This window comes from Anoplopoma fimbria, chromosome 4, assembly GCF_027596085.1.
Source record: "Anoplopoma fimbria isolate UVic2021 breed Golden Eagle Sablefish chromosome 4, Afim_UVic_2022, whole genome shotgun sequence".
In the NCBI taxonomy this organism is placed as follows: Eukaryota; Metazoa; Chordata; class Actinopteri; order Perciformes; family Anoplopomatidae; genus Anoplopoma; species Anoplopoma fimbria.
The window spans coordinates 7002903-7016809 of NC_072452.1; the positions used below are offsets into that span (position 1 = coordinate 7002903).

The following is a 13907-nucleotide window of genomic DNA, read 5'->3' on the forward strand; positions in this document are numbered from 1 at the left end:
CCTCTCTATATATCTGTCTCTACTTCTATTGGTCCCTACTCTTCCTTGTCTCCTTCTCAAGGGACAATTACCACTATCTCTCCTCTCTCTAAGGCTCCGTTTGTTCTGCTGAAATGAGATCAGTTAAAGGAAGGTGAGAGTCTATTCACAGTGAGGGCAAAGCGATAAACACACAAACACACACACACACACACACACACACACACACACGCACACATTCACACACACACACAGCTGTGCCGTGCAGATTAGTGACACCTGATCATGGTGAGCCAATCGCAAAGCCGTGTGAAGTGAACCAGCAGCAGAGATGAGAGCGCTATCAACGACCCTGGAAAGACTCTGTAACTTGGGGGAATTGTTGAACTGTATTAACAATGAAGGTATCCGAACATTTCTGCTGCCACAGCTAAAGGGGCCCATTGATGGTAATGCCATTACTGGCTAGTACTGCCATTTATGAAGTACAATGTCTTTTTTTTTTTTTTTTTTTTTCTGAAACTGAAGTGAAACAACTGTCACGTCATTAGGGTTATAATTAATGGCCTCGGGTAAGCTTTCCCGATTTTCCTACGCAGACATGTAAGATGTGAAAAGATTGACAAATGTGCACGCAGGGGCTGGCAGCATACTTAGCCCACCACATGTTAGCTCTTATTTTTACATTCACTTTGGCAGCCAGCTTGTGGAGATGTGGGGGGGGGGTGGCAGCTCAGAGCCCAGGAGCTGGTCTCGTATTTACAGCTGTGGTAGACCACAGTCCCTTCCACTCATGCGCTGCCTTTTTCACACTTCTAACTGTGGCTACGTCAGTTTTAAATAAAATAGCAGCACGGCTGACTCAAAGCCAGACTACGGAGATACTTCTCAACAAATCTGGCTCAAGATGCATGATGAGCTCATGCAACATTTTTATGCTCAGATAGATCTTTTTAAATGATCCATTTAAAGATCACTCATTGCACATTGTAAATATTTGAAATCTGTGGCAGTCTGTCGTAGGTGCCGTGAGTGCATGTGTATACGTACCTGTCTGTCTGTAGCGTATGGAGCTTATGAAGCCATTATGGGTGAGATGAATGGTCTTGACAGTGCCAGAGGCCTCGTCGTAAGTGAAGGTCACCAGGGTTGAGTCGTAAACCACCTCGGAGAGCCGCGCTGCTGGAGTGTACCTTGAAAAAAAGTTAAATAAAGAGAGGATTTTATAGATTAGGTGATAAATTACAAATAGAATAAAACAGTATTTCTTATTTGACATAAATGCACGGTTCAACAATTGAATTTCAACATAAGTAAACATACCAAACACATCTTGAATAATACAAAGACCCCTAGGGCATTTGAGGAAGGAGTTGCATCATTCTTCAACATTTCCTCAACATCAAACTGGCTGATGTGACAGTTAACGCGTTTCAAATCTCCAAAATAGGGCCGTTTGTTACAGTGTCCCCATCGAGAATAAAATGTTAAATGCCAAAACACCGCCCGAATCAGTCCCCCAACTTTCATCAAAATCAGATCAGTGGTGTCTGACATAGTATGATGATAAAAAGTGTGACCTTTAATCAGTCTCCCCATTAGTCCAATCAGAGTCATTTGCAAGGACAGCTGGGTGTGTGGCACGTTTTGTGTCAGCCAGACTTAGGGCTGTGTAATAGGGCTTTTAAATTTCCGAGATTAGCCTTTAATTATACTACCTCCATCAAGCCAATCAGTGTTATGTTTTCATATGGCCGGCTGACGATAGTGCCAAGATGCATAATGCCTCCAAGTTTCATCAAAATCAAGCCGGCGTTTTTCGTCAATGTCACCTCTTCCACAGTGCACTGCCTCCTCAAATGAACCGATAAAACCAACAGCCGGTAATATTTCTGTGGTCTGTGCCGTACCTGTAGATGACACTGCGTCCTGTTCCCAAGTACTGAGTCCTCAGCAGCCGCCCATCCAGGGTGTAGTCCTGCATGAAGGAGGACTGGCTGTCTGGAGGAGTGTATATGTTCCTGTAGTAGCCAATGGACAGGAGTGACTGCAGGGTGTGTTTCACCATGCTCGGCATCGTCACGGCGACCAGGCGATCCGTTTGGTCGTACTCAAAGACGTAGCGCCGCTGGCTATGCAGGAGCAGCATAATGGACTGAGAGAACACAGACAAAAGCAAGGCTGAGTTATAATACTTTAGCTCTGTGGTGTGATGTACCTTTTCTTTCGCTGTCTGGTACATTTATTTCAGATTTCAATGTCATTCGGGGAAAACTTCAGAGACAACCTTGGTCTTTGCTTGAGGACCATACCTTTTTCAGTTAATCATTGAAGGCTATTTAAGGCGATATAACTAAGGCAAAAATATAGTTTGGGCTATTTCGCTTCAGACTAGTGGCAAGAAAACAGCCAACATTTTGTTGTTTATTTTACTGAACTTTGTCGATTTGAGTCTGTAGATGTCTCCTTAATTCACAGAAAGTTATTATTAGTTTATGCCTTATTTGCATATATAACATAAAAACTCAGAAAAATCGTTTTGTCTTAATGTACGTAACTAACTGGGGAGGTTTAATGCTGATATGTATTAGTTTAAATATTTGCCCTATTCACATGTAGTGTCTCCCCTTAATTCATTAACTAAACAAAATGAAATGAAAAATCCACATAACTGGAGCTCTGGGTTTTTCAGCAATTTTGTTTACTGTTGAATTATTTATTAACATTTCAGACAAGTTTTAAAAATCGTTGCCTGTAGTCTGGTAGATATTTTAACAGTCTGAACTGTAGTAAAACAATATTGTGAAAAAATACCTTTAAATTGAACTGTGAGGTATAAATTAATGTATTAATAATATATGCAGATATTAACAATTTTAAGATGTTTCTGAAATAAAAGCTCATTTGCGCTGTAATTTTCTAAGACCAAAAGCTGACATGAAATATATTTCCGCCTGAATATAATTTCATTAAATAGTTCAATTAATCTCAAGGAAGGAAATTATAGCTTCAGGCAGCTCTCAGCTATGTCACACATTTGAAGGAACATACCTCTTTGCATGTTACATCATTTCTTTTACATGTGTCGCAGAAAATGTGTAACCTTTTCTCAAACCCACTTTCAGGAAACCACTGGTTTCTTTTCTTTTCCCTGCTCTGTGAAAATCATGTAACACAGCCTTGGAGCTTGCTTGAGTTACGTAATTCATCACAATGAATATCTTGGCTGCTTATACGGCTCTCACAGCTATGGTGCTGTTGCTTAGGCGTGCAGCTTTAAGTGCAGACTGATTTAAAAAGTCTGCATAACTGAACTCAGACATAATCTTCACCCTGCAAATTGATTTTCACAGTTAAATAAAATGAATGGAACCTAGAGGCTGCCTCAAAGGGAGGAAAAAATACATTCAAAGATGGTTGGAAGTATAGCACTGTAAATGATTTGAATTTTGTTTTCAATTTGTTGCTTTCATTTCACACAACAGAAGTACTTGTCACACCTTTAGTGTTAGTTTTGCTTTCCACTGCAATCATCTTGAAGCAACGAACAAAGGAAGAGCAGATGTGTTATATTTTAGCAAACAGCAAAGACAAAAGCCATCTAACAAATCTCAGCATGAAACACTGTCTGCCACCAACCCCCTGAACATGCTTTCTATATGCACAGCTCTTACTTTATCTGCATATGTGTAGCTCCAAATCTTGCCGTTGACCCAGGCTCTGGACACCACCCTGTCGTTCTCGTACTCCAGCCGCTCAAACCAGTCTCCACGGTGAATGGATGACAGCAGTCCTCCACTAGAGTAGCTGATGTTGACTTCAGTGTATTTGCTACTGGGGGACCAGACCACGGGCCTGCCCAGTGAGTCATACTGGATGTGAAGGGTGAACTTCCTGTGGTCATCGTAGATCTTCCCCACTCTGGTGCTCTGATCAAAATCTATAGACAGCAGGTTCCTGTTATGTGCCTGAAATGAAATATCAGATGGAGGAAGAACAAAAACATTTTTTTCTTTTCATTTTACTACTTTAAAATCACCATCAATTTATAAATAAGGCAACAGACAAGCAAATATAAATGAAGTGGCATGCCTGAGACAGGCAGATATTTCATTAGTTTGGATAAATTAATTGTGACATTTAGAACAAACTGGACCTGCATAATAACAATAAATTGCCTTGTGAACAAGTGAAGAACTGAGGGCCTGGGGATTGCTAATTAATTAGTACACATCAGATAAGATGCCCTTATGAAAAATTCTGTTTGTGCTGTGTACTTTCTGTGCCGAGGAAAAAGAGAAGAGGAGTTGCAGTCGGCGTGTGTGAGTTGTGGAAAGTATAGCTAACGGGTCAGTCGACCTATGAGCTTGCTCCCAGTGACGTCATTATTCATCCAAAACATCTAACATGTTGTGTAACAACCAGCTGTAGCATGTTGCACATTGGAGTGACAGATCTTTGTCAATTATGATGGCAGTGTGTAAAGGTCAGATTGCACAACTTTTGACTCATTGTACTTCAAAGATGTGTGATATTATTTGACCTATTCCCACAGGTTTCGATTTGGCTAGTGTTTGGGTGTTTACTGGTTACCACAGTGGATTAATACATGCTGTCTTTGTGTAGCAAAGATTTAGAGGACTGGAGTCTCTATACTATCTGAGTTAGCTGAAGAATAAGTAGGTGATTAAGTGCTTTACCCTGAGCCTGCGTTCATAAGTGCTGTAGTTAGTCTTGCTCTGCTCCTTCCTCTGCCTCCACTCTATCAGGCTGGGGGCGTGGTCTCCAGGCAAGCTGATGTTACAGCGGCTGGCCGTGGGACTGACTCCTCCCCCGGCACCTCCGGGGAGGAGGGGCTCCGTGATGAGTGACAGCTCCATCCCGCTTGCCAACGTCACCAAGAACGAGCCATCAGCGCTGACTCTGTATGAACTCTGAGTGTGGTCTGGGGGTTCGATTATATGGGTTGGTCACACGTACAGAGATGGTCACATACATACACAGGCGAACAAAACCACATATACACACAAGGATGCAGCAACAGATGAAAAAGGTGTGAAAAAACATTGTCAGTCACAATCTGAGATACAGCAGCAGACTACATGGATGCAATGAATACAAGTCTGGCCTTTTTCTATGGGTGTTTTGTTTTAAATGAACTGCTAAAGTGTTCTCAACATCAGCGCTGCACTGTATCTTTAGAAAAATGTAATCTATTCAAAAGGAGAGCATGACGGAGAGTGTGAGAGAGTGAGCGATAAAAAGAGGAAGAGAGAGAAAGGCTGCTTGGCCATGACAGCTTTTTCACACGCTGCACAGGTTTCTCAGAAATTGTTCTTTCATTTCTACAGTGCTCTGAGTAAGTATTCACAAAGAATTCACATATGCCAATATTACTTTGTCTCATGCCTCTGCCATTTCTCAAACAATGACATAGAAAAATAAAAATAAATGTAAAACTATATTTTAACCATAAAATGTAATGCAGCTAATACTTCCCTCCACCACTATAAAACCTCTTTCTGTACATATGGTTATTGTTGCCTCAGAGGCTGGAAGAGACACAGTGAGTTTGTGGGTGGTGGAAGTAAAGGGAGGGGGGGGGCACTCTCTAAAATAGGGGGTCATTTCAACTTCTCCCTGGCAGCTCTGTCATACTGTAGCACTGCGCCGTGTGTGCAAGTGCATTCTGTGTGTGTTGGAGCAGCTTTTCTCTCCCTGCAGTCCTGTCATTGTGACAACTGCTAGAAAGCAATTAAAGGGATGACATGAGAGGAAACTGCTCCCATGAGCGGCTCCTCCACTCCACTCTCATTTTCTCCTCTTCTCATCTCTGCCCTCTCTTCCGTGTTTTTTTTCCTCCGGTCATTAAGGCGATTCCCAAGTCAGTCGGATCTGCCTCTTTTTTTTGTTTAAATAAATATAAATTGTCGTTTTTTTATTTATTTGTACTTCCCATTAGTGTAGTTATGTGACGAGAACGGGATAAACTCTTTTCCAAAAGCTGTGACTCTCCAGCGCACACATCCCGTGCAGATGCCCATGAAGAAGGAGAATAAGAAAACACAGGTCAGTGTGTCTGACCTGACCAGAATAACAGCCACGTTACTGCAGTTTGCTAGTCATACATTTTTAAACATCACTGTGCCCTTAGAGTCAAACCCACCTCACACATCTGTGTGTGTCTATGGTCTAGTCCCCCCCAGATGAGTCATAAACGGCCTTTCGGCAAGTTTGTGGGAAACTCGTTGGGGGTTGATGCATTGTGGGGAAGCTATAATCTTTCCTGCGTGTCAAGCCGTGAATACATGGGAACATTAGACCTGTGCCTCCGTATTTATTTGTCTTCCAACAGCTGACTAATGTTCCTAGTGACCTCTGAAGAGTGAACCAGACACTTGAAAACACGGCCACGGTGCTTTACCTTGTCTGAACGTGTAGATGGTATCACTGGCAGAGAGGTTGGTGCTGGTGACAAAGTTTTCACGGGTGGATGCCTCAACCTCCACCCGAGACCAGCGTTCGAGGTTGCCGTGGAAACCGCTCACCTCACCCGTAGGCAGGGTGATGTTGGTCACACGGCCCTCACTGTTGTACCTTCCAAGAACAAACAGAAAGACGATGACGTACAAGCACAAAACACACACACACACACAGATAACTGAACATCGCGGTGTGCACACACAAGCCAATACACACACACACACATGCATACTCACCATCACTCCGTTTCTCCTGTCATGCACAAACATCGGCACAGAGAAACTGTCAACTATGATTTATATGTGTAATTATCCAGCTGTGGAATTTGAGACAGAGACTCGGTCCGCAGTGAATAATTCAGACGGATGTGTTTTTGTGTGTGTACTATATGTGTGATAGTAAACATGTGTGTGATCAAAGTGTTGCAAAGACGTCCTTCAGATAATCAGTCACTTAAGCAAAGTTTAAACTGAAAAAAAGTCTCTCCATTTTTCTGCAGTGATAGCCAACCACCAGATGGCACTCACATTTCACAACGCAAACACATGCTCTGACTCACATTAAAACACATCCACATGCATGCAATCCAAAGTCCATACATGCATTGAGAGCCAAGCAACCAACCATGAATAAAAGAAAGAGTTAAAGAGAGAAGGAAAGAAAGAGAAAAATAGACCGAGAGAGGGAAAAAAACGAGAGCACAATAAGAATAAAAATAAAACTTACTCATAAACAGTGGTCCAACTGTTCTCATCACTCTTGGTTGCTAGGAGACCTGTGTTGCCATGGTAAGTGATGTGGGCGATGTCATGGCCTTGGGCAGACACCTTCCTCAGTGTTCCGCTGTTGCTAAGAGACAGCCAGTACACCTGTCCACCAGGTAGCGCCAGCCAGAGAGGCACTCCACGAGCGTCGCGCCTCACCTGCAGCCCGCGGCCGTCGCGACTCTTCAGTCCGGACAGCTGGCCGTCCGAGATGTAGGAGAAGTTGTACAGGTAGTGACCGGTGATCAGGTGTTTGGTGTGCATGTGGGAGCCATTCTGTCGTGGAAACGAAGAGATAAGACAGCTGTTTATAAATCCATTAATAGGTTTGAACGTTTTATTCTCAGTTCTTAGAAACTGCTAGCTACTGTAGTTTCATACTAGTCATTCATTTAATTGTGTTGTGCCATTTGAACTTAAAGGGCAACACCACCTAGATTAAGAATTCCAATATGTTACTTCAATGGCCTAGGAAAATAAATATTTGTGAACATGAGATACTCCCTCTCAAAGCCAGAAACCAGAACAGTAAGTCTCAAACTTGTGATGTCATCAAGCATAAAGTCTGGAGCTGCTGCAATGACAATGAATGGGAGACCGACTTTGGGGACCTACAGAATGTTTGTTCTCTTTTTATATCTAAATGACTTTATTCTAGTGTAGTCTCAGTTCAGACTCTCAAAGTAACCTATAATATCTTACCCATTTCATTGTCTATGGAGTAGTTCCAGACATCACACTTGATGACGTCACGAATTTCAGTTTTAGCACTCTGTATAAACAGCATCACAAGATGTCCAAAAATAAAAAAATGAACAGCCTAACCTTGTGAACATAGGTCTTACTAACCCCACTGGCTAGCTTATGCCCCGCGCTCTGCACTGCGCACATATGGTGGTTACATCCACTAATGCAGTTTAACATTGTTTGCTCTGTTGCCGTTGTTTGCACTGTTAGCTGCGAGACACCAGCTCAGCCATTGCCATGTTGAAAGCTTTGGTGAGGACAACCCCTCTGCTGTGATTATTGGATATAGTATCATGAAAGTGTCAGGTCAGATAGGTGTTAGACATATACGCATGCTAACATTAGCTCTGTCAGTTGGTTTAGTTAGCTAGCTGCTAAACAGTTAGCATTACACCAGGCAGCTACTGGGTGTTCAGTAACAACTAATCCCTACTAATCAAAGAATTAGTTGCCTTAACACGTTTTAAATTTAGTAATGTGTAAATCCTAGCAAACACATACGTAATTTGTAACTAAGCTTAGTTTGAACTTCATCCAAAAGTTCATGTAAACTGGGGACAGTATTGGTGTTCATAAAAAGGTGTTATCCTCATTCTGATCTGAGAAATGGTACTTAAGAATCCAAACATTTACATGCAAGTACCCATGTTCCATTGACTATTGTTAGCTCAGGCGTTGTGTACCTGGCTGAAGAGATAGAGCTCCTGGTCCAGCGGGGAGCTGATCTCCACCAGTCCAAGCGGGCTGGGCTGAGGCTGGTTGGGGCTGACAGCCCTGATCCGAATGTTGCCCAGATCAGCAATATACAGGGTGCCGTTGGGGGCCACGGCCAGAGAAGAGGGGGCTTTGAGACGAGCGTCACGGGCGTAGCCGCCGTCTCCTGATAAGAGAAACAAAAGCGCATCATTTGGGTGAGGACGAACTCTTTATCGGGAAAATAGCATAAGTGAAGGCCCCCTCAGACACAATCACACTGAGCAATTCAAATTATTCTTCAAAGAAAGAGAGACGTCACAACTGGTACGGACCATGTTTTCAAAATATGAAGATCCCATGGTGCCGCTTAAGCGTTTATCAGTTTAACTCAGGAATCGGATTTGTTGGGATGCTGCAGGTTCCCATGGAGTTGATACGACCCCCTTGATAGTGACCTCAGCCTTATCAGACGATGGTAGTGGGCGACTAAATGCATTCAGATGTCTTTGGGAGCACAGCAGGATTACAGCCCGGGTGAGGCCCTTTAGATGCTGTCAGCAGTAGGCCAGGAGCCTCTGCTGGCTCTGTGCAGGCAGCAGGGTGGCATTTTATCTCTTGACAGCATGCACATTATGTTTGTGTGTGTGTGTGTATGTGCGTTCATGTCTTTTTATATTATGGTTGTGTGCTCACACGTGTGCGTATGTTCAAAGACACAGTGTGCCTGTCTGTGGTGAAGGGATGGAAACGGAAAAAGCCTCTGAAGAGAGTAATCATCTGTTAACAGCGAGACATGATTGAAAATATGCAAAGTACAACCCAAGGAATAGGGGACGGTTACAACCCATTGGCTTGTGGCATGGGAGAGACACTTCCCTCCATTTTGAATAGAAAAGAGGCTGATTTTTTATGAGCAGAATTAAATGATAAAATCACATCCTCTGACACTTACAATGAAAGCACGGCCTAACTGTCAAAAGAACACCGGCTTATTTGTTTGGTCCTTTCCTCCTTCTATTTATTACGTTTCAGGTGCCCCTCCATGATACACCACCCAGTTAGAACCTTCAGCAGCTAGACGGGAGCTTTTTCTTTCAGCAGCTGTAATTTGAATGGATTTGAAAGGTTTCTCTCAGGCTGATTCCTACTGAAATTTAGCTGGAGGTTTTTGCAAAGGAGGAGCCTCCTCATGAATACAAATAAACCCCAGCCCCCATACACACTCACTCTCTGTATACCCAACACGCATACATTCACAAATTCAAATTACCTTCACTTACATTTCCATTGTGACATCATAGATCGTCATTTATTTCTCGTATGTTGTCATCATTTACACAAAACATCATTATCATAGTCAAAACAGCCCTTCTGAGATATTAAAATTCCATCTGGAATAAATAATTTAGACACATTCAAGTCGAGACGAAAGGAAGTGGAGACAGTCGAGAGAGAAAAAAGTTCCTCTCAAGCTCTGCTGATAAAATCATTGGCCGGCAGGGACACACAGGCAGCAAGATTTAATCACTCAATATCAAGACACACTGACTATTTCAATTAATTTAAGTTATGTCAAAGCTTTTAAAGTGTTCTGGTTTTGTTTCCCTCCTTATACATCTGAAGCAGGCCAAGTATGATATGATCTGATAAGATTTTTAAGTGCAGTTACATGTTGTTTTTAGTACTGTAATCCTATTAGACATAATCTAATACTTTCACATTACTTAATCCTATCGCATAGTGTGTGTGTGTGTGTGTGTGTGTGTGTGTGTGTGTGTGTGTGTGTGTGTGTGTGTGTGTGTGTGTGTGTGTGTGTGTGTGTGTGTGTGTGTGTGTGTGTGTGTGTGCCTGATGACCCACCAGAGAAGCAGTCACAGTTGGGGTCTATCTTGCAGTCACAGTCCGTAGGGGCTCCAGAGATAACCGATATCTCCCCGTTGGTTGACACCTGTGTTAAAAAAAAAGTGTTCAAAAACGTCACACACGGCTATAAAATACCGGATTATTGTTCAAAAGAACACAATGTTCAATCATTTTTGTTATGTCTAATCTCTTCGACAAACAAGATAATGATGGCATTACATACAAAAAAAAAAAAAAAAACCTGAGCTGGAAATACAGATTAATGATATTAAAATGATGACTGTGGATTTGGATGCATTTGTCTGCCCGTGCTTCAACCAAACAACTGATGATGATATCTCAGGTGATTTTTTTTATTGCTTTGTAAAAACTAAAGAATTATGAATCTTCAGTGGGTAAATGGAGCTTTGTTGACATATTGATAAATGTTTGCAACTTGAAATGCAACTCTCCAAACAAATGAAACTGGTTGTCCTGATGGAGACTGCTAGACATGAGGGTGAAAACTGCTACACCAACAGTTTGATTTTGATGCATCTTTTTAACTGGTCCAAGGAGAGCTTGCACAATCATTTGGCTCATTCGCTTTCTTGCAGAGAGTAAGACGAGACCTCTAAAGCTCAGTAATTAACACTTAATATCTTGAGTATCTAACCCTCATCCTAGCAACATATTTAAAGGTCCAGTGTGGTATTTTGGAGATCTATTAGCACAAATGGAATATAATATGTTTTCCATTAGTGTGTAATCACCTGAAACCAATAACCGCTGCATTTTTATAAGCTTAGAATGAGCCCCTTCATATTCACATGGGGGAGCTGATTCTCTTCATGGTGTCTGCCAAAGTGTACCGCTATGTTTATACAGTAGTCCCAGATGGACAAACCTGAGAGAGAGAGCGAGAGAGAGAGAGAGAGAGAGAGAGAAGAGAGCCTTTTACGTTTTTACGTTACCCAAAGGCCGTAGTTGGCTACATGCTTGGAAGCTGCGGAAACGTAAGTTGCAAAGCAAAACCTTGGTACCGCCAGCTGCCGCCTGACTTGCGTTACTCTTCAAGTGTTATTATGGTGAGGATGACCTCAGAACGAGGAGAAGTTCATTACCACTGTTTTGCACTCGGCGGCTCATGTTACCAAAGTCTCCAGGAGTAAGTGGAGGGGTATTCGGTTGGTTGCAATCTGCAACAATGCCTCCTCATCCTACACACTGTGCCTTAAACATACAAGACTACCAACCGAGAATAAACAACTGTAAGAAACAACCATTATGAGTTATGTAATTAATGACATCTGAAAAAAAAAATAGACAGAGCACACCGGAAAATCTGAGTCTACTGCATCTGTGTCTGTCTGTTGATTGACAAAGTCATGAAAACTAGAATGATAGAATAAACCCCCTGTAAGATGTGACAGAAACCCTTCTGGGCTCTGCGAGGACCCAAGTTGGTAGGATTAAGGTTAATCCCTACAAAAAACAAAGTGTATCAACAAGATGACTCTTGTTTAAATAGAGAACTTCAGAGCTGCTGGTAGGCAGGTCTTGTTACTGTAACTCACAGGACCAGGCTTGTTGTTTCTCACTGCTTCCAGGCTTTGTGCTAAGCTAACTGCTGCCGGCAGTTATATTTAACGGACAGACTGGAGAGCAGTTTTTATCTCCTCATCTTATACTGAGCAGAAAAGAGCAATAAGTGTATTACCCAACATGTTGAACTATTCCTTTAAAATTTGATGATCTCAGTCTGTTTTATCAAGCATCTCGGAGTGAAAAATGAAACCTAACTGACCAAAACATTTCACACATTTAGTCCCAACTTCAGGCTGAGCAAAGGGGCAAAAGCATTTCATCCACTTATATAGAACGAAATATAGAAAGAAGAGCTTTTTCACCAAAATAATGACCGTCTTCTTCAGAGACACTGACGTGAATTTAAGAGTGACTCGTATCGGATAAAAAGGCTCCAACTTGAAAAATATGCCTGCTTCACAGAAGACAAGTTCTTACAATTTTCACTTAATTGAAAACAAACAAGCGCAGCCTCAACGGAGCTAATTTGGGATGCAATGATTGTGATTTGAATGCACCTCAAAGCTCCAATAGCATGCATATTCATTAACATCCCTGCCTCTATACAAGATTAAAAATAAAATTAAACACATATTGGTTATGGATGTCGGTTCCTTGATATTATGGCCAAATGTTTGTGAGTTTGTGTGTGTGTGTGTGTGTGACAGAATCACGCGCCTGGACCATGAGAGCAGACTAACAGCGTTGCCAAAGCATTGCCTTAGTACTTGTTGCCGCCAAGTCACGTTCACATTCAATAAGGCTTATTGCACAAAATAAAGGACTTGCTGGCTAAACAGTAAAAGATGCAGCTTTCTTTCAGTCATTTAAGATGAAATGTAGCGGTTAATTTGTGTGTCATTTTTTAATCAGTCGAAAAAGATGTTGTCAGTCTGTACCTGTACGCAGCAGGTTTGTCTTACAAGTGACACAATTTGCTGTATTTAATTTTAGTTTCCCCTGCATCGAACTGTATCTGCATCAGCCTGTCAGGTTCTTGAACGTGTTGATTGCCCTTCTGCGACACATCATCGTTAGTTTTGTTTCATCGTTCATTGTCATAAAACGGTTTCATTCACTCTCAAAAGGAAAAACTTCAACTTGCTGCTGAGAGAGTGTGTAGGAACCTTCATAAATTCCTATTTTGAGGATGACTTTCTGTGTGCATGATCCCGAGATGCATGATTAATATGGGCCCGTATATACGATGCATAAAATAAGAGTGACAAATACAATACAAAAGGCATCAAAAGACTTCACTGCCCTATCTAACATGGCTGGCCAGACTCCATCAAAAAGGCATCTGAGGCTTTTTATGTTCCTGTCTGCCTCCACATGGACTCAGCGTGGTGCTGCAGACCACAAAGGGACTATTGATTGAGTCCAGCAGGCAATATTTTTTTGTTGCTGGTGCCCAAATGGGGCTGTGATTGCATGCTGCTTGTTAATGGAGCAAATGGACAAAAAACATTTTTTTCCGAAAGTGAAAACTGTTTTTTGAGATTATTTTAGATATTTGAGACGCATCAGATTTTCCTATGTCCATGTGTAACACTTTCTTCCTGCACAGCATCTGTTACCACTGCAAACAACCTGACCACACTGATGCAACAAATGAGAAAGGGAAATAGATGGCTGTTGTAAGTTGAAGCTGTGATGTCTTTTCCTGTATGCTATAGGTACTATATAATAGGTGCTATATAATATAACCGTCTTCCTGTTAGTATTCGATCTGCTGACACTGTTTCCGCTTTTAAATCCTGTTTTAAGACACATTTTTACCGACTTGCCTTTCTCGCCTGAAAATTA

At 41.9% G+C, this 13907-nt stretch overlaps 1 protein-coding gene across 1 annotated transcript in view; it reads right to left on the bottom strand.

Moving 5' to 3' along the window:
- tenm1 (teneurin transmembrane protein 1) overlaps positions 1-13907 on the bottom strand; it is a 152215-nt gene that overhangs the window by 6679 nt on the left and 131629 nt on the right. Inside the window, exons 25-32 of the mRNA XM_054598175.1 lie at positions 10530-10617; positions 8657-8853; positions 7189-7502; positions 6404-6576; positions 4680-4924; positions 3654-3947; positions 1890-2134; positions 1030-1172 (exon numbers count right to left, since the gene is read on the bottom strand). Coding sequence (XP_054454150.1) covers positions 1030-1172; positions 1890-2134; positions 3654-3947; positions 4680-4924; positions 6404-6576; positions 7189-7502; positions 8657-8853; positions 10530-10617 — 1699 coding nt within the window. The remainder of the gene's footprint in view (positions 1-1029; positions 1173-1889; positions 2135-3653; positions 3948-4679; positions 4925-6403; positions 6577-7188; positions 7503-8656; positions 8854-10529; positions 10618-13907) is intronic.